This window comes from Nicotiana tabacum, chromosome 17 (assembly GCF_000715075.1).
Source record: "Nicotiana tabacum cultivar K326 chromosome 17, ASM71507v2, whole genome shotgun sequence".
In the NCBI taxonomy this organism is placed as follows: Eukaryota; Viridiplantae; Streptophyta; class Magnoliopsida; order Solanales; family Solanaceae; genus Nicotiana; species Nicotiana tabacum.
This window is the reverse complement of record NC_134096.1, coordinates 115,954,190-115,977,801: the sequence shown is the minus strand read 5'-3', so window position 1 is coordinate 115,977,801 and position 23,612 is coordinate 115,954,190. Positions and strand designations below refer to the sequence as shown.

Below are 23,612 nucleotides of genomic sequence, written 5' to 3'. Positions count from 1 at the left end.
GCTAATTTTACATATATTATACATCTGTTAACTACTTTTTTAGGTGGGTGGCTATATTATAGCTAAGTCATCAATTGAGGTAAGAAGACGATAAATAAAAATGTGTCATGTATTCATTGAATTGGTCTAAATATCAGGTGCAGTTAAATTTTTAACGCCTGATTCTTATGGACTAACAGCAAAGGTACGAAATCCAAATCCATACTTGTTGTCTGAAAGGCTTTCGACCATCTAGCTTGAACTTAACTAAGTGAAACTCATGTTCGAATCAATGAAATGGGTGAATGCAGCACTAAACTTGAGGCCTTTTTCGAAAAGGAATTGTGAGCGTTGACAGAGTTCCTACAAGATTTCTGAACTATTTTCTTTCTTAAAAACTTCAATTTTAATATACAAAATCTTAGCTCTCTATATATATAAGAAGAGAACTTCAACAAAAAGAGAAATGTCCGCACTAATTATACGTGAAAGCCAAGAAAGTTGAAATGTAACATCACTCCGACACAATAATAATTGCCAATCATTTTTGCTTTATGTTTGAGTTCTTGGCTCTTTGGTGTGTTATTCAACTTATATAACATGCAAAACAGTGTATACAGCTCTAGTTTTACTATGATTGATGTAATTTCCAGCATTTTATGGATAGGATAAGTTTAAATCGAGGCATCCAAAGTGAATAGCAGGGCATTGAAAATACCTTTCTAATATAGTATAAAAAGATCTTTGGGAGTATTGCCATTGTACAACAATTAATGACAAATAAACTGATTCCTATAAATAAGGAAGCATCTCTTTATGATTATGTAAATGGCCAAGATATCATATAAAAATCCTCCAATAAGAAGAGAAAGAAACAAGTTTGATGGCTGTATCTTGATCCACGAAGAAACAAGCATCGCTGCCATATCTTGATATATTGGTCGTGACTCACTGAGGCTATGGTTCCTGTCGGAGGTGAATCTGCAAATGAAGAAATTATACCACCATGTGCTTGGTGTGGCCAAGTTCTGTGGCTCTGGTACATTGGATTCCACAGCTCCAGTAACTGCAAAAACACTTGACATGTTACTTTCCTTCATGAAATATCAAAAGAATCTAGGATCATCTAAAAAGTTATCTTTTTGAGATGGTTACATGTGATTCATGTGAATAATACTAGGTTACATTTGTTGTTGTGCAACTATATTGAGACAATAATCAAGCCAAGTCTACAAAGAACTTATCTATGAGCTCAAAGCTTCATCTGTTAAGCATACCTCATGAGAACCAATCGCCAAGATTTGAGCGCGGTCAGGGTGGAAAGTGCATGACTGGAACTTATTGCCACTGGAACGCAGTTCATGTAAACACTTTCTTCCGCTAACACACCATATCCGTGCACTATCCTCGCTCATGGATGCCAGGAAATTCCCGCTCATATCCCAACAGATTGAACGGACATCTCCGACATGTCCCTGTATATCAGAGAAAAAGAGACCGCATTGATAGGATCCAGTAATGTTGCAGATAAGAAATTTAAGACAAGCTTGATTTGGAATAAAACATCTTACTTGTAACTGTAGTTGGACGCTGTTAGTCTCCACATCAAATATATTTATAATATTTCCTGTAGAACATGCCAAAAGGTTCCCAAATCGAGGTTGGAATCTAACCTGTCTACTACCTCCCTGCGTTTGTACCAAGAGCAAATCAATACTATCTTTTGTGAATTGAGTAAATCTAACTCTCTAGAAAGTTACTTTAGCACTGTACTTTCCCTTGCTGAATGTGATACCTATCTCCGTCAAATAATATTATGAAACTCAACCATTTATATCCTAAATGGCCTATTTGCATGTGTATTCACATGGTAACGACTTATTGATCTTGAAAACCTTGAAATTCCTTGCAACAACAACAAATATTACTACAACTCAATCCCAAACTAGTTAGGATCGGCTTTTCCCACATGCTAAATGCAGGAATTCATGAGCAAAACAGATTCAACAATGACTTAGAGTAGGTAGATAAGTAAAATTTGAAATGGAAACAGAAAAGCAGGTAAATTTCAAATGAAGGAGGCTTTCCTATGCCAAGCAGAGACACTCTCTTCATCAACATTACAAAAAGAAGTGGAGACACCAACCTTAAAAATGAGTTTGCAATCACCGTCATTGACATCCCACAGTCTAATCTCGTCGTTGCTATCACAAGAACTGAGAAGACCCACCTTTGATGGATGAAAATCTATGGACATCACATGATCAGCATGCCCCACAAGTTTTTGGAAAGGGTTGCTTGGCTGGATTAAGACAAGATAATGAAATAGGTAAGTTATCATGGTTGTAATAGACAGAAGAAAAATGAAGCAACTTAAGAGATTAAACAGTTATCATTATCAGAAACGTCCTGATAGCCATAAGAAAAATAAAAAGATTATCTAAGTTTGACAGTAGGTGTAAAAACAGCATAAGATGTTTTAGCAACACCGTAGTTCCTCAAATATTGACTCAAATGAAATTTATTATGGAAAATAGAGGTACTACCTTGGCTGCATCCCATATCATCACAGTTCTGTCAAAAGAAGATGTTGCAAACACCCTTGAATTTGGTGTAAAACGGATATCTGTAACGAGATGAGCATGACCTTTTCCAGTGTTAACATCATTATTTTCCAAGTCCCAAATCACAACCTAAACATATCGTTAACGGGAGAAATTGAGGTAAGCGCTCTCCCATTTGACCAACAAGAATCCTGTAGAAGATTAATATGACAAACCTCGTCTCCAGCAGCAGCCAACAACTTCCCTTGTGAATGGAAGTGGCAACATAGGAGCTCGCTGTGTGTTGCGTGAAGACTTCCAATCTCTTTAACAGAGATGCCTGCAAAGTAAAAAGAACTCAATTATCCTTTATGCCGATAACTAGTAGCTACAGAGCTTGATCTCAAATCCTACATGCAAATTTCACAAGAAACGTACAGATGACACCATCAATTAGCCACCATGAGAAACTGCCAGATCACTACTTGCTTTTGAGCAAAGAGGTTCATGATAAAGTACAATTATCATACATCAACTATACACCTTCAGATATGTGCAATGAATCTTCCAGTAGTCCCTAAAGCACTAGTGGCATCTGGAAGAATAAAGCAGGGAATAATATGGAGATAACAGTATCACCCTTAATTCCTGATGGAATTATGTATTGCTAAATACTAGTTATTTACTGCTCCTTGAAAAAAGTAAGAACCCCTGATGGGATAATGTATTGCAAGATAGACATTTTCCCTCTTTTACATCACTGTTAACTGTTAGCTTGTTGTAACCTATCTTTCCATTCAGATTGAGTGACAGCAGCAAAACTTCTCCTCAATGCAGACTAATGGTTGTCAATTATCTAAATTACTACCTTTCTAATATTGAATTTCTTTTTTTACCCATTAAGCTTGTTGTAACCTACCTTTCCGGTCAGATTCAATGCAAGCAGCAATATTTTTCCTCAATGCAGAGATCGAATTATTTGCACCAACCAGACCAGCATCTCCCTGGGAGAAGTAGCTGTTAATATTGCCATTCGTAATACCATCGGTAGTAGCTTTCTCTTTCCCAACCTATAGCACAGAAATATATTAAATCATACTCATTGATACAAATGACTATAAAGGTTGACAGAGACAAGAAAAAAATAAAGAAAGGGAAGTCCAATCCCCAATAAGATGCAGATGACAATGGTAGAGTGAAATGAAAACACCAGCACATGAAGGGCTTTAAGAAGTAGATGCTCAAAAATTATCTTACAGCTGCCAGAGAACTCAGTGAAGCTTTCCTCTTTCTGCCCCTCTGATTCAAAATACATGTAAATAAATCAGTGGTCAAATAGGGGAAGATGCACGTCTCCATCAACTCTTGTACTGCTAAAATATTGCTGAAATTTGAAGATGTTCAAATAAAATCAGTTACTTTCTTTATGATCTAAGGCCAACCTTATTTGAAGACTGCAGTCTCAGCTGGTTCACTTGCTCCTGCACTGCAATTTGCTTTCCTCCTGCAGGAGCTAATATTTGCTGGTCAACTGGTAAATTCTCCAGGGTTCTTTTATTTTTATCGCCAAGCATCTGTTCAATACCAGAAGAAGACAAATAGAAGAAATAGTGAGGTAGGATAAAGATCTGTCACATCAGTATAGTAGGATAGTCTTTATTTTGTCCTCAATCTGGTTATTGCTTTGCAAATACTTTGAAGTTTTTTCCTCTTTTTCTTTCTGCTACATAGGCTCTTTCTTTTTAGAGTATTAATTTACTGCTCTTATTTTGACAATTGATAACTTGATGTGCAAAGTTTTACAAAGAGATTTCACAGAACATAAAATCCGGAATAGCAACCCGTGGTCTATTTCACGGCTAAAATAATTGCAGCATGCTACAATCAATAGGAGCGACATGATTAGTTGAGTATTCAACTTACTCCTGCATCTTTGCCACTCGAGCCAGCTTGAATGAGCATACGATTGAAATCACCAGAACTTGCAGGGGCAGGAAAGTTGAGCTCATCCAATGTTTGAACTGCCACTTCTGGTAAAACATCCTGTTGAGGAGAGAATTTAGTTCTCAAAAACTGTTCCTTTTGAGTCGGTACTATTACACTAGGATGTACAACTTGATGGTTAATGACAGGGGAAACTGGGCCAACTCCCTGGGTTGAATATAAAAGGAATGAATCAACTTAAAGTTGAAACCGAACTGAAACACCATAATGGACTATACATTTCGATTGATGCAAAAGTTCAAGACACTCACAACTAACGGCCATCCTTGATGAGATGCTTGTTGGAGAGATCTGTTGCTCCCTGCAGGTACAGTGGAAGAAAAATCAACAGAATATTTTAAAAAGAAAAAGGATGAGGAGACCTAAAAGTGCATAAAAGTACCAACATATATATTAAAGTAAATAAAGTGGCTAATCTACTAGGGCCATCAAATACGACCTAAGGAATAATACTCACAGCCCCGCCATGATCGTTCCTCGTGTTTTGCATTTTAAGGCCAAAAAACTAGAATTCTGTCTGATTCCCATATTTTCGTGTGCTATAAACCCACGCCTTCCGAGTGGGCCCGGACCCTCCGGACCCGGATCGCCAAAAAATTTTATGGGCTATCAAATAGGACCTAAGGAACTATAGTCACCGCACCGCCATGACCGTTCCTCATTATTTTGCGTTTTACGGCCAAAAAACTAGAATTCCGCCCGATTCCCAAACTTTCGTGTGCTATAGCCCACGCCTTCTGAGTGGTCCTGGCCTCTCCAGACCTGGATCACCTAAAAGTTTTTCGGTCCATAGAATACGACCTAAGGAACCATAGTCACCGCCCCACCATGACCGTTCCTCGTTCTTTTGCGTTTTACGGCCAAAAACTAGAATTCTGCCCGATTCCCATATTTTTATGTACTATAGCCTACGCCTTCCGAGTGGGCCCGGCCCCCTAAACCCGTATAGCCTAAAAAAATTTCGGGCCATCACATACGACCTAAAGAACCATATTCACCGCCCTGCCATGACCATTCCTCGTTTTTTTGCGTTTTACGGCCAAAAAACTAGAATTCCGCCCGATTCCAATATTTTCGTGTGCTATAGCCCACGCCTTCCGAGTAGGCGCGGGCCCTCCTGACCCGTATCGCCTAAAATTTTTTCGGGCCATCAAATAGGACCTAAGAAACGATAGACACCGCTCCGCCATGACCGTTCCTCATTGTTTTGCATTTTACGGCCAAAAAACTAGAATTTCGCACGATGCACATATTTTCGTGTGCTATAACCCACGCCTTTTGATTGGGCCCGGGCCCCCCGACCCCGATCGCCTAACAATTTTCCGGGCCATGAAATACGACCTAAGGAACAATAGTTACCGCCCCGCCTTGACCGTTCCTAGTTTTTTTGCATTTTACAGTCAAAAAACTAGAATTTCGCGCGATTCCCATATTTGCGTGTGCTATATAGCCCACGCCTTCCGAGTGGTCCCGTGCCTCCCTGACCCGGATCGCTTAAAAATTTTTCGGGCCATAGAATACTACCTAAGGAACCATTGTCACCGCCCCACCATGACCGTTCCTCGTTCTTTTGCGTTTTACGGACAAAAAATAAGAATTTCGTCCGATTCCCATATTTTCGTGAGCTATAGCCCACGATTTCCGAGTGGGCCCGGACTCCCAAAACCGGATCGCCTAAAAAATTTTCGAGCCATCAAATATGACCTAAGGAACCATAGTCACCGCCTCGCCAAGATTGTTCCTCGTTTTTTGCGTTTTAAGGCCAAAAAACTAGAAATCCGCCCGATTCCTCAGGTTGTATTTGATGTCCCGAATAAATTTTAGGCAATCCGAGTTCGGGGGCCCGGACCCACGGCGGAGGCGTGGGCTATAGCACACGAAAATATGGGAATCGGGCGGAATTCGAGTTTTATGGCCACAAAATGCCAAATAATGAATTACGGTCATGTCGGGGTGGTGACTTTGGTTCCTTAGGTTGTATTTGATGTCCCAGATAAATTTTAGGCGATCCGGGTCCGGAGGCCCGGGTCCACGACGGAAGTCTGGGCTATAGCACACGCAAATATGGGAATCGGGCAGAATTATATTTTTATGGTCGTAAAAAGCAAAACAACGAGGAACGGTCATGGCGAGGGGGTGACTCTGATTCCTTAAATTATATTTGATGTCCCAGAAAAATTTTAGGCTATCCGGGTCCAGGGGCCTAGGCCCACGGCGGAGGCGTGGGCTATAGCACACGAAAATATGGGAATCGGACGGAATTCTAGTTTTATTGCCGCACAACGCCAAAAAATGAGGAACGGTCATAGTGGAGTGGTGACTGTGGTTCCTTAGGTTGTATTCTACGTCCCAGAAAATTTTTAGGCGATCTGGATCTATGGGCCCGAGCCCACGGCGGAAGGTGTTTGCTATAACACACGAAAATAAGGGAATCAGGCGGAATTCTAGTTTTAAGGCCGTAAAATGCCAAACAATGAGTAACAGTCATGGCGGGTCGGTGACTTTGGTTCCTTAGATTGTATTCAAGATCCTGGAAAATGTTAAGGCTATCGAGTCCGGGGGCCCGCGCCCACGACGGTGGTGTGGGCTATAGCACACGAAAATATGGGAATCGAGCGGAATTCTAGTTTTATGGCCGTAAAATGCCAAAATCGAGGAAGGGTCATGTCGGGGCAGTGAATGTTGTTATTTAGGTAGTATTTGATGTCCCGAAAATTTTTTAGGCGATCCAGGTCCGGAGGCCCGGGCCCACAGCGGAGGCGTGGGCTATAGCACACGAAAATATGGGAATCGGGCGAATTCTAGTTTTATGGCCGTAAAACGCCAACAAATGAGGAACGGTCATGGCAGGGCGGTGACTTAGGTTCCTCAGGTTGTATTTGATGTCCCAAATAAATTTTAGGTGATCCGGGTTCGGGGGCCCGGACCCACGACGGAGGCATGGGCTATAGCACAAGAAAATATGGGAATCGGGCGGAATTCGAGTTTTATGGTCACAAAACGCCAAAAAATGAATTACGGTCATGTCGGGGTGGTGACTTTGGTTCCTTAGGTTGTATTTGATGTCCCGGATAAATTTTAAGCAATCCGGGTCTGGAGGCCCGGGTCCACGACGGAAGTCTGGGCTACACGCAAATATGGGAATCGGGCGAAATTCTATTTTTATGGTCGTAAAAAGCAAAACAACGAGGAACGGTCATGGCGAGGCGGTGACTGTGGTTCCTTAGGTTATATTTGATGTCCCAGAAAATTTTTAGGCTATCCGGGTCCAGGGGCCTAGGCCCACGGCGGAGGCGTGGGCTATAGCACACGAAAATATAGGAATCGGACGGAATTCTAGTTTTATTGCCGCACAACGCCAAAAAATGAGGAACGGTCATGGTGGAGTGGTGACTGTGGTTCCTTAGGTTGTATTCTACGTCCCAGAAAATTTTTAGGCGATCTGGGTCTAGGGGCCCGAGCCCACGGCGGAAGGTGTTTGCTATAACACACGAAAATAAGAGAATCAGGCGGAATTCTAGTTTTAAGGCCGTAAAATGCCAAACAATGAGTAACAGTCATGGCGGGTCGGTGACTTTGATTCCTTAGATTGTATTCAACATCCCGGAAATGGTTAAGGCTATCGAGTCCGTGGGCCCGCGCCCACGGCGGAGGTGTGGGCTATAGCACACGAAAATATGGGAATCGAGCGGAATTCTAGTTTTATGGCCGTAAAATGCCAAAAACGAGGAACGGTCATGTCGGGGCGGTGAATGTTATTTAGGTAGTATTTGATGTCCCGAAAAATTTTGAGGCGATCCGGATCCGGAGGCCCGGGCCCATGGCGGAAGCGTGGGCTAGCACATGAAAATATGAGAATCGGGCGAATTCTAGTTTTATGGCCGTAAAACGCCAACAAATGAGGAACGGTCATGGCAGGGTGGTGACTTTAGTTCCTCAGGTTGTATTTGATGTCCCGAATAAATTTTAGGTGATCCGGGTTCGGGCGCCCGGACCCACGGCGGAGGCATGGGCTATAGCACAAGAAAATATGAGAATCGGGCGGAATTCGAGTTTTATGGCCACAAAACGCCAAAAAATGAAGTACGGTCATGTCGGGGTTGTGACTTTGATTCCTTAGGTTGTATTTGATGTCCCGGATAAATTTTAGGCGATCCGGGTCTGGAGGCCCGGGTCCACGATGGAAGTGTGGGCTATAGCACACGCAAATATGGGAATCGGGCGGAATGCTAGTTTTATGGTCGTAAAACAAAAACAATGTGGAACGGTCATGGCGAGGTGATGACTGTAGTTCCTTAGGTTATATTTTATGTCCCGGAATCCGGGTCCAGGGTCCTAGGCCCACAGCGGAGGCGTGGGCTATAGCACACGAAAATATGGGAATCGGACGGAATTCTAGTTTTATGGCCGCAAAACGCCAAAAAATGAGGAACGGTCATGGTGGAGTGGTGACTGTGGTTCCTTAGGTTGTATTCTACGTCCCAGAAAATTTTTAGGCGATCCGGGTCTAGGGGCCGGAGCCCACGGCGGAAGGTGTTTGTTATAACACACGAAATTAAGGGAATCAGGTGCAATTCTAGTTTTATGGCCGTAAAATGCCAAATAATGAGTAACGGTCATGGAGGGGAGGTGACTTTGGTTCCTTAGATTGTATTTGATGCCCCGAAAAAATTTTAGGCGATCCGGGTCCGGGGTCGTCCCGGGACCACGGCGGAGGCGTGGGCTATAACACACGAAAATATGGGAATCAGGCGAAATTCTAGTTTTATGGCCACAAAATGGAAAATAATGAAAACAGTCATGTCGGAGTGGTGACTTTGGTTCCTTAGGTTGTATTTGATAACCCGGATTAATTTTAGGCTATCCGGGTCGGGAGGCCCGGGTCCACGACGGAAGTGTGGGCTATAGCACACGAAAATATGGGAATCGGACGGAATTCTAGTTTTATGGCCGCACAACACCAAAAAACGAGGAACGGTCATGGTAGAGTGGTAACTGTGGTTCCTTAGGTTGTATTCTATGTCCCAGAAAATTTTTAGGCGATCCGAGTCTAGGGCCCGAGCCCACGGAGGAAGGTGTCTGCTATAACACACGAAAATAAGGGAATCAGGCGGAATTCTAGTTTTATGGCCGTAAAATGCAAAACAATAAGTAACGGTCATGGCGGGGTGGTGACTTTGGTTCCTTAGATTGTATTTGATGTCTCGAAAAAATTTTAGGCGATCCGGGTCAGGGGGCCCGGGCCCACGGCGGAGGCGTGGGCTTATACACACGAAAATATGAAAATCAGGCGGAATTCTAGTTTTATGGCCACAAAACGCCAAAAAATGAAGTACGGTCATGTTAGAGTGGTGACTTTGGTTCCTTAGGTTGTATTTGATATCCTGGATAAATTTTAGGCGATCCGGGTCCGGGGGCCCGGGTCCACGGCGTAAGTGTGGGCTATAGCACACGCAAATATGAGAATCGGGCAGAATTCTAGTTTTATTGTCATAAAACGCCAAAAAAAGCGACGCAGTGACTGTGGTTCCTTAGGTTGTATTCTACATCCCGAAAATTTTTTAGGCTATTCGGGTACAGGGGCCAGGGCCCACGGCGGAGGCGTGGGCTATAGCACACGAAAATATGGGAATCGGGTGAAATTCTAGTTATATGGCCGTAAAATGCCAAACAATGAGGAGCGGTCATGGCGGGGTGGTGACTTTGGTTCCTTAGGTTGTATTCAACATCCCGGAAAAGGTTTAGGCTATCCGAGTCCGGGGGCCCGCGCCCACGCCGGAGGCGTGGACTATAGCACACGAAAATATAGGAATCGAGCGGAATTCTAGTTTTATGGCCGTAAAATGCCAAAAACGAGGAACGGTCATGTCGGGGAGGTGAATGTGGTTCCTTAGGGAGTATTTGATGTCCCGGAAAAGTTTTTGGCTATCCGGGTCCGGAAGCCCGGGCCCACGGCGGAGGCATGGGCTATAGCACACGAAAATAAGGGAATCGGGCGAAATTCTAGTTTTATGGCCGTAAAACGCCAACAAATGAGGTACGGTCATGTCGGGGTGGTGACTTTGGTTCCTTAGCATGTATTTGATGTCCCGGATAAATTTTAGGCGATCCGGGTCTGGAGGCCCTGGTCCACGACGGAAGTGTGGGCTATAGCACATGCAAATATGGAAATCGGGCGGAATTCTAATTTTATGGTCGTAAAACGCAAAACAACGAGGAACGATCATGGCTGTCAACTAGTTACATGATCTTGTAATTCTACATTTTATCACTTATTCCAGGTACTACACAAAATCAAAGATTTGAAGTGGGAATCTATTCCTCCAAAGTAAGGATTATTTACTTATTTTATCCAAATCGATTAATCCAGTTATACAAAGCTTACTTGACAGTTTTCAAGTACATTAACATGTATGCAAAAATAACTATACACCAATGCAAATCAAATGTACAACATTGAATAACAAAAGCTGAAACATACCTGCTAAGAAGAAGAAAAGTACTTGACGAAAAAGCCAAGTCCAATATAACAGCAAGACACAAACCCAACATTAAAAATGCAACTCCTTAGCGTATACCAAGTATGACCCTGAACCCAAAAACGAAAAATCAACTACAACAGATGAATTTAAAGTTTAAAAACATCATATTTGCGGAGAAGGGGGAAACTATACGGACGTTGATTCCAGGAGCCAAAGCTCCAACCTGTACTGCTTTTGCTGATGATTCTTCTTCTCTTTTACTCGATTCTTTCAACTCCATATTTTGTGTGTGTCTGTGATTTGTGAGTGCTGGGTTTTTGATTGGGATTAATTAACCTCCAGAAGCAGTAAGAGAGCAATGAGGAAGATTTTGGGATTTGTAATGGGAATACCCGGTAAATTGAATCGGCCCAATCAGGTTATTGAATTGATCGTTTGATCCTATTTCTGTTACATCCTATCGAATAATTATAAGTAGTAATTTAAAAAAAAAAAATTAAAACAATCCCAATTCCCAAATCAGACCTAATAAATACTACTCCCTAAATGTATGAGATATAATGTTATATTCAAAAGTATGTAAAATAAAATATATCATTTTAACTAATAATATTGATTTTATAAACATTCCAATTTAAGAAGTAAAGTACATTTAATTATTCAATTTTAAATTTTGATGTGATATTTTATCCATTGATTAAATTTTTATATTAGGTATTTAATACACAAAAACAAACATTTTAAATTCAATTTCAAAATACAAACAATAAAATAGGGCAGAAGAGTACAATGGTCAAGATTAACTACAGTTTGAAACTATGCAATCAAAGTTTGTGACTGTTTCTGTAGTGATACAGCCACTCAAATAACTCATTCCAGGTAAATGGTGTGTATCCCTCAACAAAATCAAATCTGAGCGCAGTTCATGTAAACACTTATTGCTTGATTTGGCCAATCTAATCAAATCTGAGCGCAGTCCAAGATTTGAGCGCGGTCAGGGTGAAAAGTGCATGACTGGAACTTATTGCCACTGGAGCGCAGTTCATGTAAACACTTTCTTCCGCTAACACACCATATCCGTGCACTATCCTCGCTCACGGATGCCAGGAAATTTCCGCTCATATCCCAACAGATAGAACGGACATCTCCGACATGTCCCTGTATATCAGAGAAAAGGAAACCGCATTAATACGATACAGTAATGCAGTAGATAAGAAATTTAAGACAAGCTTGATTTGGAATAAAACATCTTACTTGTAACTGTTGTTGGATGCTGTTAGTCTCCACATCAAATATATTAATAATATTTCCTGTAGAACATGCCAAAAGGTTCCCAAATCGAGGTTGGAATCTAACCTGTCTACTACCTCCCTGCGTTTGTACCAAGAGCAAATCAATACTATCTTTTGTGAATTGAGTAAAGCTAACTTTCTAGAAAGTCACTTTAGCACTGTACTTTCCCTTGTTGAATGTGGTACCTATATCCGTCAAATAATATTATGAAACTCAACCCATTTATATCCTAAATGGCCTATTTGAACGTGTATTCACATGGTGACGACCTACTGATCTTGAAAACCTTGAAATTCCTTGCAACAACAACAAATATTACGACAACTCAATCCCAAGCTAGTTGGGATCGGCTTTTCCCACATGCTAAATGCAGGTATTCATGAGCAAAACAGATTCAACAATGACTTAGAGTAGGTAGATAAGTAAAATTTAAAATGGAAACAGAAAAGCAGGTAAATATCAAATGAAGGAGACTTTCCTATGTCAAGTAGAAACACTCTCTTCATCAACATTACAAAAAGAAGTGGAGACACCAACCTTAAAAATGAGTTTGCAATCACCGTCATTGACATCCCACAGTCTAATCTCGTCGTTGCTATCACAAGAACTGAGAAGACCCACCTTTGATGGATGAAAATCTATGGACATCACATGATCAGCATGCCCCACAAGTTTTTGGAAAGGGTTGCTTGGCTGGATTAAGACAAGATGGTGAATTAGGTAAGGTATCATGGTTGTAATAGACAGAAGAAAAATGAAGTAACTTAAGAGATTAAACAGTAATCATTATCAGAAACGTCCTGATAGCCATAGAAAAACTAAAAAGATTATCTAAGTTTGACCAGTAGGTGTAAAAACAGCATAAGATGTTTTAGCAACACCGTAGTTCCTCAAATATTGACTCAAATGAAATTTATTATGGAAAATAGTAGTACCTTGGCTGCATCCCATATCATCACAGTTCTGTCAAAAGAAGATGTTGCAAACACTGTTGAATTTGGTTTAAAACGGATATCTGTAACGAGATGAGCATGACCTTCTCCAGTGTTAACATCATTATTTTCCAAGTCCCAAATCACAACCTAAACATAGATCACAGTACGAGTTCATTAACAGGAGAAATTGAGGTAAGCTCTCCCATTTGACCAACAAGAATCCTGTAGAAGGTTAATATGACAAACCTCGTGTCCAGCAGCAGCCAACAACTTCCCTTGTGAATGGAAGTGGCAACATAGGAGCTCGCTGTGTGTTGCGTGAAGACTTCCAATCTCTTTAATAGAGATGCCTGCAAAGTAAAAAGAACTCAATTATCCTTTGTGCCGATAACTAGCAGCTACGGAGCCTGATCTCAAATCCTAGATGCATCTATTAGCCACCATGAGAAGCTGCCAGATCACTACTTGCTTTTGAGTAAAGAGGTTAATGATAAAGTACAATTATCATACATCAACTATACACCGTCAGATATGTGCAATGAATCTTCCAGTAGTCCCTAAAGCACTAGTGGCAACTGGAAGAATAAAGCAGGGTATAATATGGAGATAACACTATCACCCTTAATTCCTGATGGAATTATGTATTGCAAAATACTAGTTATTTACTAGTCCTTGACAAAAGTAAGAACCCCTGATGGGATAATGTATTGCAAGATAGACATTTTCCCTTTTTTAAATCACTGTTAGCTTGTTGTAACCTACCTTTCCATTCAGATTGAGTGAGAGCAGAAAAACGTCTCCTCAATGCAGACTAATGGTTGTCAATTATCTAAATTACTACCTTTCTAATATTGAATTTTTTTGACCCATTAAGACTGTTGTAACCTACCTTTCCGGTCAGATTCAATGCAAGCAGCAATACTTTTTCTCAATGCAGCGAGTGAATTACTTGCACCAATCAGACCAGCATCTCCCCGGGATAAGTAGCTGTTAATATTGTCATTCGTAATACGATCGGTAGTAGCTTTCCCTTTCCCAACCTACATGCCAGGAATATATTAAATGAGCAAGAATAAAGTTGACGACCATTCGTCCAAGTGACTATAAAGGTGACAGAGAGACAAGAACAAATTAAGAAAGGGAAGTCCAATCCCCAATAAGATGCAGATGTCAGTGGTAGAGTGAAATGAAAACACCAGCACATGAAGGGCTTTAAGAAGTAGATGCACAAAAATTATCTTACAGCTGCCAGAGAACTCGGTGAAGCTTTCCTCTTTCTGCCCCTCTGAATCAAAACATATGTAAATCAAAACATATGTAAATAAATCTCGTTGGACAGCCTTAGCCAGAACTACTGTGAAATTTTATATAGATCGTGTTCGAGAAGGCTGCATTTTGAAATTTACATCAAAATTAACAAATAACACTTGCAGAAAAATTAAAAGGTACACTGCAGCTATCCCAGTTGAAATCTACAAAAATCTTGTAAGATACAAATCAAAGCAACAGAAACTCTTCATTTCCATAGTTCTTCCATAGGAATCCCACGGTCTTGAGCAACTTCACTAAATTGCCTCATTTGCTGAACAGCTACAACAGTGGCTCTTGCATTGTTGAGGGCATTGTTACTCCCAAGTTGCTTACCCAAGGCATTCTCAACGCCAGCCATTTCGAGAACAATCCGCACAGCACCACCAGCAATAACTCCGGTACCAGGGGCTGCTGGTCTAAGCATCACCCTTGCTGCTCCAAAGTCTCCCTCAGATCTGCAATTAAGTTGGTCAGCAATGTTAGATCCCTATGTTATAAACAATAACAAGATGATTCTTTCTCTTTTCGGATAACGGTGGTGTCCAAGCCAACTTGCTTGGATCTCAACGGTTACATGCTACCTCGAACTAATACATGGATTGGGTAACTCTACCAACGAAGATTTATGCAAATAGAAAGAAATCATCTAGCGTTTTTTGTCTCTTTGTCTCTGTTGGAATTTGAACCTCGTTCTTCCATGGTTTCCCCCACTTCTTTGACCGCTAAATCACACTCGGGTGCCCATCGCGAGATAATTCTTTCACGAGATGAGCTGCATAATTCTATTAACGTTTTCGGAACTACATACATGTCAAGGTAAATACTACCATAAGATTTTCCTCAAGGCAAGATGTGGTGGAACCTTTAGACAAATCAGTTTTTTCTCATTAGGATGACAATCAATAAAAGAGGAACATGAAATAAAAGACTTAATTATCTATCGTATTCAATCCTCTCAAGGCCTACCATTTCATTCCTCCAGATTTAGCGACAGATGTGCTGGGATAATCACGACAAGAAACCACAGCTCTACAGTCAGTGCACATCCTAGCATATATAGCCAGTCTTCAAAAGTATTAAACATAGCAATACTGCTAACTGCTAAGTCATTAACATGTTTCTTAATTCCTCAGGAAAAAAAGAAGTTCCAAAAACAAACACCACCCAAACAAAAGGAAAAAAAATGAAAGAAAGAAACTCCCCAGCCCCCTCCACTCCAACAAAGAAACTGATAAATGACAGTAACAGCTAATGGTGCGACCAAGGATTAAAAGTGAGGACAGATCAGATTAATCTCTTTCAGATGCATAGGCTAGAATCACTGATGACCAATTTATATACTTATCAGACTGATCGGCGAGCTAGCTAAAATCTAGAGAATCTCACACATTTCAGACACATGAAATATTGGGGTACATGTAGATTTCTTGTTATCTATTAAATCAACGGAAAAGGGTTTGATCTGTCCCTCTACTATGATAAATTGTTTAAATTTGTCCCCCGTTATACTATTGGACCATAAAACTCTCTGCCGTCTTACTTTCGAACACATATACCCCTTCTTTGACGGAGGGGACACGTTGCACCAATCCGTGCCTCTTGGTATATCTGGTCTAAAATTAAACTTGACCCGCCCCATTACCCAAGACCCATAACCCATAACCCATAACCTAACCCTCTTCTTCTTCCACCTTATCCCCCTCCATTCCTTTCTTCTTCCACAACCACCTCCCGCTACACTCGCCGTCACTGCCAAATAAGATTGGAAGTATAGTGGAGATCTGAGACACCCCATATGTTCTACTCAGTTGGATCTTGAAATGCCGAAGAAGAGATTGCTGCAATTCTGAAGCAATTTTATTGTCATTTTCACAAATAGGAAGTCCAAAATTTAAGGAACAGGCTTACATCTTATGGGAATTTCTGAATTAAGTTTAATCTTTCATTAGGACCTAGACTGAGTTTAGAAAAAACCGTTGCTAATTTTGAAGATCAATGACCAAATGTCATTGTTGTGTTAATTATTTTTGCTTGTGGTAACCAGAAATTGGCAACATTTACCATCATCTTCAAAATGGTGATGAAAATGATTTTTGGTGATATATGTAAGAGTGAGTTGCAAAGGGGTTTATTAATAATGGTAAAATAGAGAGGAAAGAATTGTGTTCAAGGTAATTTCCAAATGGAGGTGCTGTAATTACCCAGGAACAGAACCAATTGGCTAATGTTGCTACACTTCCAGCTAAATTTTTGACCTCGTGTATATTTCTCCAGATCTGTGTATAAATATGTGTGTAGGTATAGAGAAAGGGGAAGAGAAAGTGCGAGGTGACAAATCTGAAGATTCTCCATCGTTTCCGGCGAGTTCACCGGTGGAAATTCCGGCCATGGTTATAATAGTGAGAAGGAAAAGAGGAGAGAGAGAGATTAGAGAAGCAATGTGGGTGGACTTTGGGCCGGGCAATGTTTTTTTTGAAGTGAACCGGGTTAAAAGAAATGAGATGAGTCGATTTAATATGTGCCCAGATGTAAAAAGGGCACAGATTGGTGCCACGTGTCCCCTCCGTCAAATAAGGGGTATATGTGTTCGAATAGTAAGACGGCAGGGAGTTTTATGGTCCAATAGTATAACGGGGGACAAATTTAAACAATTTATCATAGTAAAGGGACAGATCAGACCCTTTTCCGTTAAATCAACTAAAAGAAATAGACACAAAAACACAAATTTGTGCATATCTCAATTTGACATATATAGTCAACAAAATAAGAGGTTCCTTACGACAAAAATAAACTAGATTATGTTCAGATGCTTAAATAGAACATATTAAGTATGCCATTTTACAAGCCACGATGTTGCCCGGTGAAAATCAGGAAAGACCAGGGTTCAAAATGCTAGATACCAAATTTAGTTGTGGCCCTTGACCTTAAACATAACCAATAACTGGAATTATGCCTACGTTGAATTACTTTAGGAGCTTAATAGCATCACTCGTAATCAAATATCAGATCATCATGTCATGTGTACCATAACTGTATTACATCCGCACGCTTTACCTTTCGTGCTAAAATTCTCAGTAATCAAGTATATCCATGACAAGCACCACCTACTACTGATCTAGAAAATCCTTCATAATTCCAGTATCAATCTTTACTTCCAATTCTTCTTCATACCTCTCGTCGCTGAACTTGCACTCCAAGTATTCAGTTTTCAACCTACTCAACTTGACACCTTTGGACTCCAGCGTCTGTCGCCACACTTCCAACCTAGCATTAACACCCCCTCGCATCTCGTCAATCAGTGTTGTCAAAGGCACACTTAAACCCTGAAGCGAGGCTCAAAACATGTTGAGCGCTTCGCCTCGCTTTACGGGTGCTTCAGTGTCGCATCAAGGCTTTAAGGCATACTTTTCCTTGCCAATGAATGTAATCCTAAAAAGGCAACACTAAATAATTGATATTTCACTTTATCGTAATTTTCTTGTTATTTCTTATTCATGCTTATAATTATTGGTCTTAAACTACATATGCATATTTTTACTTTTTCTCCAGTTGCGCCTTTTTTCATTAAAGCCCAAGCTTTATTTGCGCTTTGGGCTTAAAGCCCCAACGGGCCTTAGAGCTTTTTTGCGCTTTTCGCCTTTGATAACACTGTCGTCAATCAGTACTATGACATCAGCAAATAACATACACCATAGCACCCTCCCTTGTATGTGTCGCGTCAGCACATCCAACATCAGGGCAAACAAAAACGGGCTAAGGGCAGATCCCTGATGCAACCCCATCTCCACAGCGCAATGACCAATCTATGCAAAAATCATTTCTCATATATTACTGCAGATCCAGCACCGAGAAATCTATTGCCTCCAGCTATGAAACTCAATATAATGTCCCCTCCCTGATCCCTCTACCCCTCTATCCTTCTCCACCTAAATACCAGACATGGTTCACTTTTGCATTACAAATACCAGACTTGATTACCAGCACAATTCGGATTCGTCCTGCACTATACTACCTAAGCCCTGAGGCTGGAAGCAGAACTATTAGCAACAATTTGACCCTCAGAAGGAACTCAAATGGAAAGGGAAGCAGATAAGAAGCTGATACGCCACACCCCCAACCTTATAAGGGTGAGAAGTTGCTTATATTCTATCATTGCAAAGCAGGACTTCAGTAGCTCTCTCTGCCCTTGTTGAATTGCAGAAATGCATAAAATAGACCTCAAATATTCTTTTAAAGACAGTGGGGCTTAGGTATGCAATTCCTGCACCGCAACTAATTCATTGGCACCCGCTACAGCCCACAAACACAAGTTCCAGTAATTATGCCTACGAAGGCTAGAGAAGATGGGCTCACGCTGTGTTATAAATGGTATGCGGACATGAGATCTCTATGTTATTAGTCTATGTCTCAACCATCCAATCATCATCTTGGAGAACCCAAACGTCATGATTTTATCCATAGGAAGTTTCGGAGAACCCAGTCCCACTATTGCTTCAAAAATAACCATTAACCATCTCAACCAATATCCTCAAGGTGCAGAACTAAAACACATTTTGTTTAGGTTAACAATTAAGTATTACTTAGGGGAAGAAAAAAAAGACAATCAAAATCGAACTCACTCCTATTGTATAAAACCCTCCCGCCAATACCACTAGACTATAAGATTTGGTGGTAAAATGCATTGAATAGACACTTGTGGAATTTCTGTTTCTACAGTAATAACCCATAGCTACAAACCCAAAAATTGCACCATCTAGCTCAATTTAGGATTGGAATTCCAAGCCTCCAAACTAGCTGAAAACTACAGAAGATTCTATATTTATGTCAAAACCCAACATTTACTAGTGAAAGAACATACATATTTAAAAGTTAGCAAAATTTACCTGTGGGGGAAAGTCAAGTACTTAGTCATAGGGACAGTAATGATATTCCTCCTAGCATTAACAGCGGACTTTTGGACAGCAGCAATCACCTCTTTAGCCTTACCAACTCCAACACCCACTTGCCCTTTCTTATCACCCACAACCACAATTGCTCTAAAATGCAATTGCTTCCCACCTTTAACAACCTTAGTAACTCTCCTCACTTGCACCACTCTCTCATCAAACCCATCTTTGGCCTTCTCTTTCTTAGTTTTCCCAAACCCAGTTGTCTTTTTCACCTTAGAGTCCATTGTATAAATGTCATTCCCAAGGAAAGTCTCTCCACTGTAAGCTGGCCCATAAAGCTCTTCATAAGCTTTTGCAATGTCGTCTTCGGATTCTAAGGGGCCATCGTCGAAAGAGGGTGGTTCTATGAAGTCTTCAGGGCGTTCTGGAGGATCAAAAGTGGAAATTTCTTCTGGGTCTGTGTTGTCAAAGAAAGTGGTTTCGACGGTTGTGGAATTGGCTGTTATGGGCTTGAGTTTTGATAGGTGGATGGGTTTAGGGAGGAAGAATGATTGGGATTGAAAGGGTGAAAAACGAGAAGGGGTTGTGTGTAGAGAGAGGGAAGAGAAGGTGGAGAGCGAAGCAGATGCTGCTGCCATTGTCTCTTGTCTTGTGTCAATGGCGAAGTACAGTGGAAGAAATGTAATCTTCTTATCCTTTAACTTTCAAGTGGTAAGATGGGCTGAGTTTAGGACTAGTTGACTACGATTTGGGCCTAACTTTGGGCCTCTTGTAATGAGTGTATGTAGTCTTAGAAGAAAGAAGATTTAACCCAAATAGTCATCCACCTAATCTCTTAAACTTAAAATAGCCGGCGGATGTATAATATATATGTATAATCTATATATACCGGCTAGAAAAAGTAATCATTAAATCTGACCCGCTATTTCTGTAACAATCCCTAGAAGAAATGACACCAGGTACTCACTCTAAAAGGCTGCTATTTAGTAAGGAAATTTTACCTCTTATATCAAAGGTATACACCCTATTTATTATAAATCAAAATTATTTTAAAATATTATTTTCTATAGGTACCTTTTATATTTTATAGAAAAATAGGTATTTATGGATATACTACCATTGAGGCATGAAATACGATATTTATATTTTTACTCTCTCTTTCTTTCAATTAACAAAAGATTCTCTCTCAATTTTCTTCTTCTTTCTCTCTCTCTCGTCGAGCAACTAGTATTGATGGCCGACGAGAAAGAAAAATCTCTCTCTTTTCGAGTAACTCAAGATACACGCCCTAGTATTGATGGCCGACGAGACATTAGAATAGAGTAGAAGGCAGCCAAGAAACAGAAAAGAGTGAATTTTTCAAACGGAAAGGAACAATGTGATGAATTCTTATCATAAATTTGTTGTACGGATTCGACGAACTTTCTTCTCTTCTTGGCCGGAAAACGCCATCTTCGACGAACTTTCTTCTCTTCTTTGCTATTTAGTCACATACAATGATACACATACACTGTATTATATACAAATTCACTCGAAAAAATTGTATTTTTACATAAATACATTTATTTTGCATGTATTTATGTATTTCGAATATCTATATTTTTTTAATACAGCTGAATACATGATATAAACATTGAAATACACTGAATACAAACATTAAAATAGAACAGAATATAAACAGTGAATACATTTAATTTTAAAATATAGTGAAATACGGTAAAATATACTGAATACAAATAGAAATATAGTGAATACAACCAATAAAATATACTGAATACGGTAGTAATAACATATGTTAGGAATAACTAAAATACTGTCAATACAATACATTTGAATACACTGAATATAAAATAGAGAATAGAGTAAATACAAACATTGAATCTAATGAATGCAACATCAAAAAAAAAAAAATTTGAAACACACTAAATACAAAAGTTAAATACAACAGTTATACAACTGAAAAATTATTCTAATTAATTAGGTTGATAATGAGGCATGTTAGAATTGATTTTATTTAGTTATATTAGGAGTGTATCACACTAATTGATATTATTTCTGTTATTAGACAGCTGGACATACCTATTTTTAAGGTGATTGTCGTTACTGTATTTATGAATACATGGCGCGAATACATGGGAATACATGCGCGTACAGCTGGACTGCCCTGATTTTAGGCGCTTTTTGTTGTTGTATTCATTAATACAGCAGCGCAAATACAACGAATACACTACCATAACAACTTAATAGTAGTTATTGGAAATAATCATGTATATCGTAACTATAGGAAGTAAATACCCACTAAACAGTAGTGATTTCTGAAAATTTCTCAAATTAGTCAATGCGTCCCGAATTTCAGTTTTTCAGTTAAATTTTCAGAACAAAAATGTTCTAAATTGTCCTGAAATTAAGATTTTTAGTTTAAAATTTCAGGACAAAATAAGTATTGGTTAATTCCTAAATAGTATCCCTGAGAATGGCATTATGTGCACTTGCCCCTATAATCTTATGCTCATCTTTCAAGTGAGTTTCTGATTTTGGATAAAAATGAAAGATGGAGTTGACAGTGACTAATTTAGAGCCCGTTTGGACATAAGAAATTTTTTACTTTTTTTCGAAAAAATTTCACTTTTTTTCGACATCAGCGTTTGGTCATAAATATTTCAATTTTCACTTGAAGATGCATTTTGGAATTTTTCGAAAATTTGAAAAACTCAAAAAAGCTGTTTTTTAAAATTTGCACTCAGATCACTCAAAAAATTTCAAAAATAACCCAAAATTATATCCATGTCCAAACACAACTCTAATTTTCAAATACCATTTTCACTTGAATTTTTTTTTTTTTTACTTTTTTTGGAATTTTACAATTCTTATGTCCAAACGCCCACTTAGACTCTCGAAAAGTTTGGGTAATTTTTGGTGAAAATTACACCGGGTAGCCATTTAAGCATGTTTTTTTAAATATATCCACAGTTTACAATGTATTTAAAGATTAGCCAATTTTGCTCAAATCAGGACACGACTTCCTAGAATTTAAACCTCAAAATTCAAACTTCAGGACATCGTGTCCTAAAGTTAAAATTTTTTGTCCTGAAGTTCAAATCTTATGTCCTGAATTTTAAATTAGTAGTTCAGAAATTCAGGATACTTACATGTTTTTCTGAAAAATATTTTCATGGAAAATGAGTGGTTTTATCACTTATTCTCCCCTGTTTGGTTGATGAGTGAAAAAAAACATTTCAGAAAATATTTTCTAACGTTTGGTTAGAGAGTATAAAATATTTTAAGGACTACACTCCTCAACCCACCTTCCCCAAAATTCTCATATTTCATGTACTCCTTCCCCTTCTCTCCCCCCTCCCCTCCAAACTCTATTTTCTTCAAGAATTTAATTATTCTTTTCAAATTCCACACAAACCCAAAATAACTAATGTGCTACTTAACTTTTCACACAAGAACAAGAACAATGTTGAAATTTAAGCTCGATAACTAAAAAGAATCTACTTTTTTTTTGTTGAAAAAGATAATATCCTTTCTACAACATGAAAATGTTATTCATTTTGTTGAATGAAGGAAAATAATTTTTCTACACCATGAAAAAATACTAGTCAGTTTGTTGAAATGAAAGAAAATATTTTTTCTATATCATAAAAAAAAAATATTCGTTTTGTTAAAATGAAAGAAAATACTTTTTCTATATCATGAAAAGAAAGTACTCGTTTTGTTAAAATGAAAGAAAATATTTTTTCTACATCAGAAAAAGAAAATACTTAGTTTTTTGAAATGAAAGAAAATACTTTTCTACATCATGAACAGAAAGTACTCGTTTTGTTGAAATGAAAGAAAATAATTTTCTACATTATGAAAGAAAGTACTCGTTTTGTTGGGGAAAAAAATACTTTTTCTTATTCAGGGATTGAAAATACTTGGTTTGTTGAAATTATTTTTTTCACATCATAAAAATAAGTATTCGGCTTGTTGAAATGAAAGAAATATTTTTTCTAAATCACGAAAAGAAAGTACTCGTTTTGTTAAAATAAATAAATAAAAAAATTTCTACATCATGAAAAAAAAATACTTATTTTGTTGAAATGAAAGAAAATACTTTTTCTACATCATGAAAAGAAAGTACTCATTTTGTTGAAATAAAAAAATAATTTTCTACATCATAAAAAGAAA

General features: G+C 39.1%; 3 protein-coding genes across 6 annotated transcripts; all 3 read right to left on the bottom strand.

Moving 5' to 3' along the window:
- Positions 1-687: 687 nt before the first annotated feature.
- Positions 688-11,555, bottom strand: LOC107801184 (transcriptional corepressor LEUNIG-like). Of its 4 annotated transcripts, XM_075234902.1 has the most exons (14): positions 11,401-11,447; positions 11,205-11,301; positions 11,008-11,115; positions 4,778-4,827; positions 4,446-4,565; positions 3,965-4,096; positions 3,780-3,821; positions 3,442-3,592; positions 2,759-2,862; positions 2,526-2,672; positions 2,126-2,281; positions 1,551-1,667; positions 1,257-1,454; positions 688-1,045 (listed from the first exon to the last, which is right to left on the bottom strand). In XM_075234902.1, the coding sequence occupies exons 5-14, from the start codon at positions 4,482-4,484 to the stop codon at positions 800-802; spliced, it is 1,332 nt and encodes a 443-aa protein (XP_075091003.1). In that variant the 5' UTR covers positions 4,485-4,565; positions 4,778-4,827; positions 11,008-11,115; positions 11,205-11,301; positions 11,401-11,447; the 3' UTR covers positions 688-799. The 4 variants fall into 4 exon arrangements, with proteins under 4 accessions (XP_075091003.1, XP_075091004.1, XP_075091005.1 ...); XM_075234903.1 differs by having other exon boundaries at positions 4,446-4,673; positions 11,205-11,555; XM_075234904.1 differs by lacking the exon at positions 4,778-4,827 and having other exon boundaries at positions 11,205-11,555.
- A 187-nt stretch (positions 11,556-11,742) lies between these two features.
- LOC142171620 (transcriptional corepressor LEUNIG-like) lies at positions 11,743-14,261 on the bottom strand. The gene is made up of 6 exons (XM_075234907.1): positions 14,126-14,261; positions 13,483-13,586; positions 13,237-13,383; positions 12,839-12,994; positions 12,263-12,379; positions 11,743-12,166 (listed from the first exon to the last, which is right to left on the bottom strand). Exons 3-6 carry the CDS (start codon positions 13,255-13,257, stop codon positions 11,969-11,971), a joined length of 492 nt encoding a protein of 163 aa, XP_075091008.1. The 5' UTR covers positions 13,258-13,383; positions 13,483-13,586; positions 14,126-14,261; the 3' UTR covers positions 11,743-11,968.
- Positions 14,262-14,577: 316 nt separating this feature from the next.
- LOC107825411 (small ribosomal subunit protein uS5c) lies at positions 14,578-20,141 on the bottom strand. Its single transcript, XM_075234906.1, has 2 exons — positions 19,431-20,141; positions 14,578-15,002 (listed from the first exon to the last, which is right to left on the bottom strand). The coding sequence occupies exons 1-2, from the start codon at positions 20,072-20,074 to the stop codon at positions 14,753-14,755; spliced, it is 894 nt and encodes a 297-aa protein (XP_075091007.1). The 5' UTR covers positions 20,075-20,141; the 3' UTR covers positions 14,578-14,752.
- Between the last annotated feature and the right edge of the window lie 3,471 nt (positions 20,142-23,612).

Coding starts and splice junctions, on each gene's coding strand:
- LOC142171620 (XM_075234907.1), bottom strand. CDS start 13,257: ATGATATGGGATGCAGCCAAG. Junction 12,380..12,838: donor ATTGCAAACTCATTTTTAAG/GTTGGTGTCTCC, acceptor GTACAAACGCAG/GGAGGTAGTAGACAGGTTAG. Junction 12,167..12,262: donor GCATCCAACAACAGTTACAA/GTAAGATGTTTT, acceptor TCTGATATACAG/GGACATGTCGGAGATGTCCG.
- LOC107825411 (XM_075234906.1), bottom strand. CDS start 20,074: ATGGCAGCAGCATCTGCTTCGCTCTCCACCTTCTCTTCCCTCTCTCTA. Junction 15,003..19,430: donor TACTTGACTTTCCCCCACAG/GTAAATTTTGCT, acceptor ACTTAATTGCAG/ATCTGAGGGAGACTTTGGAG.
- LOC107801184 (XM_075234903.1), bottom strand. CDS start 4,484: ATGCTCATTCAAGCTGGCTCGAGTGGCAAAGATGCAGGA. Junction 3,593..3,779: donor CACTGAGTTCTCTGGCAGCT/GTAAGATAATTT, acceptor TCTGTGCTATAG/GTTGGGAAAGAGAAAGCTAC. Junction 2,282..2,525: donor TGATATGGGATGCAGCCAAG/GTAGTACCTCTA, acceptor GTCTTAATCCAG/CCAAGCAACCCTTTCCAAAA.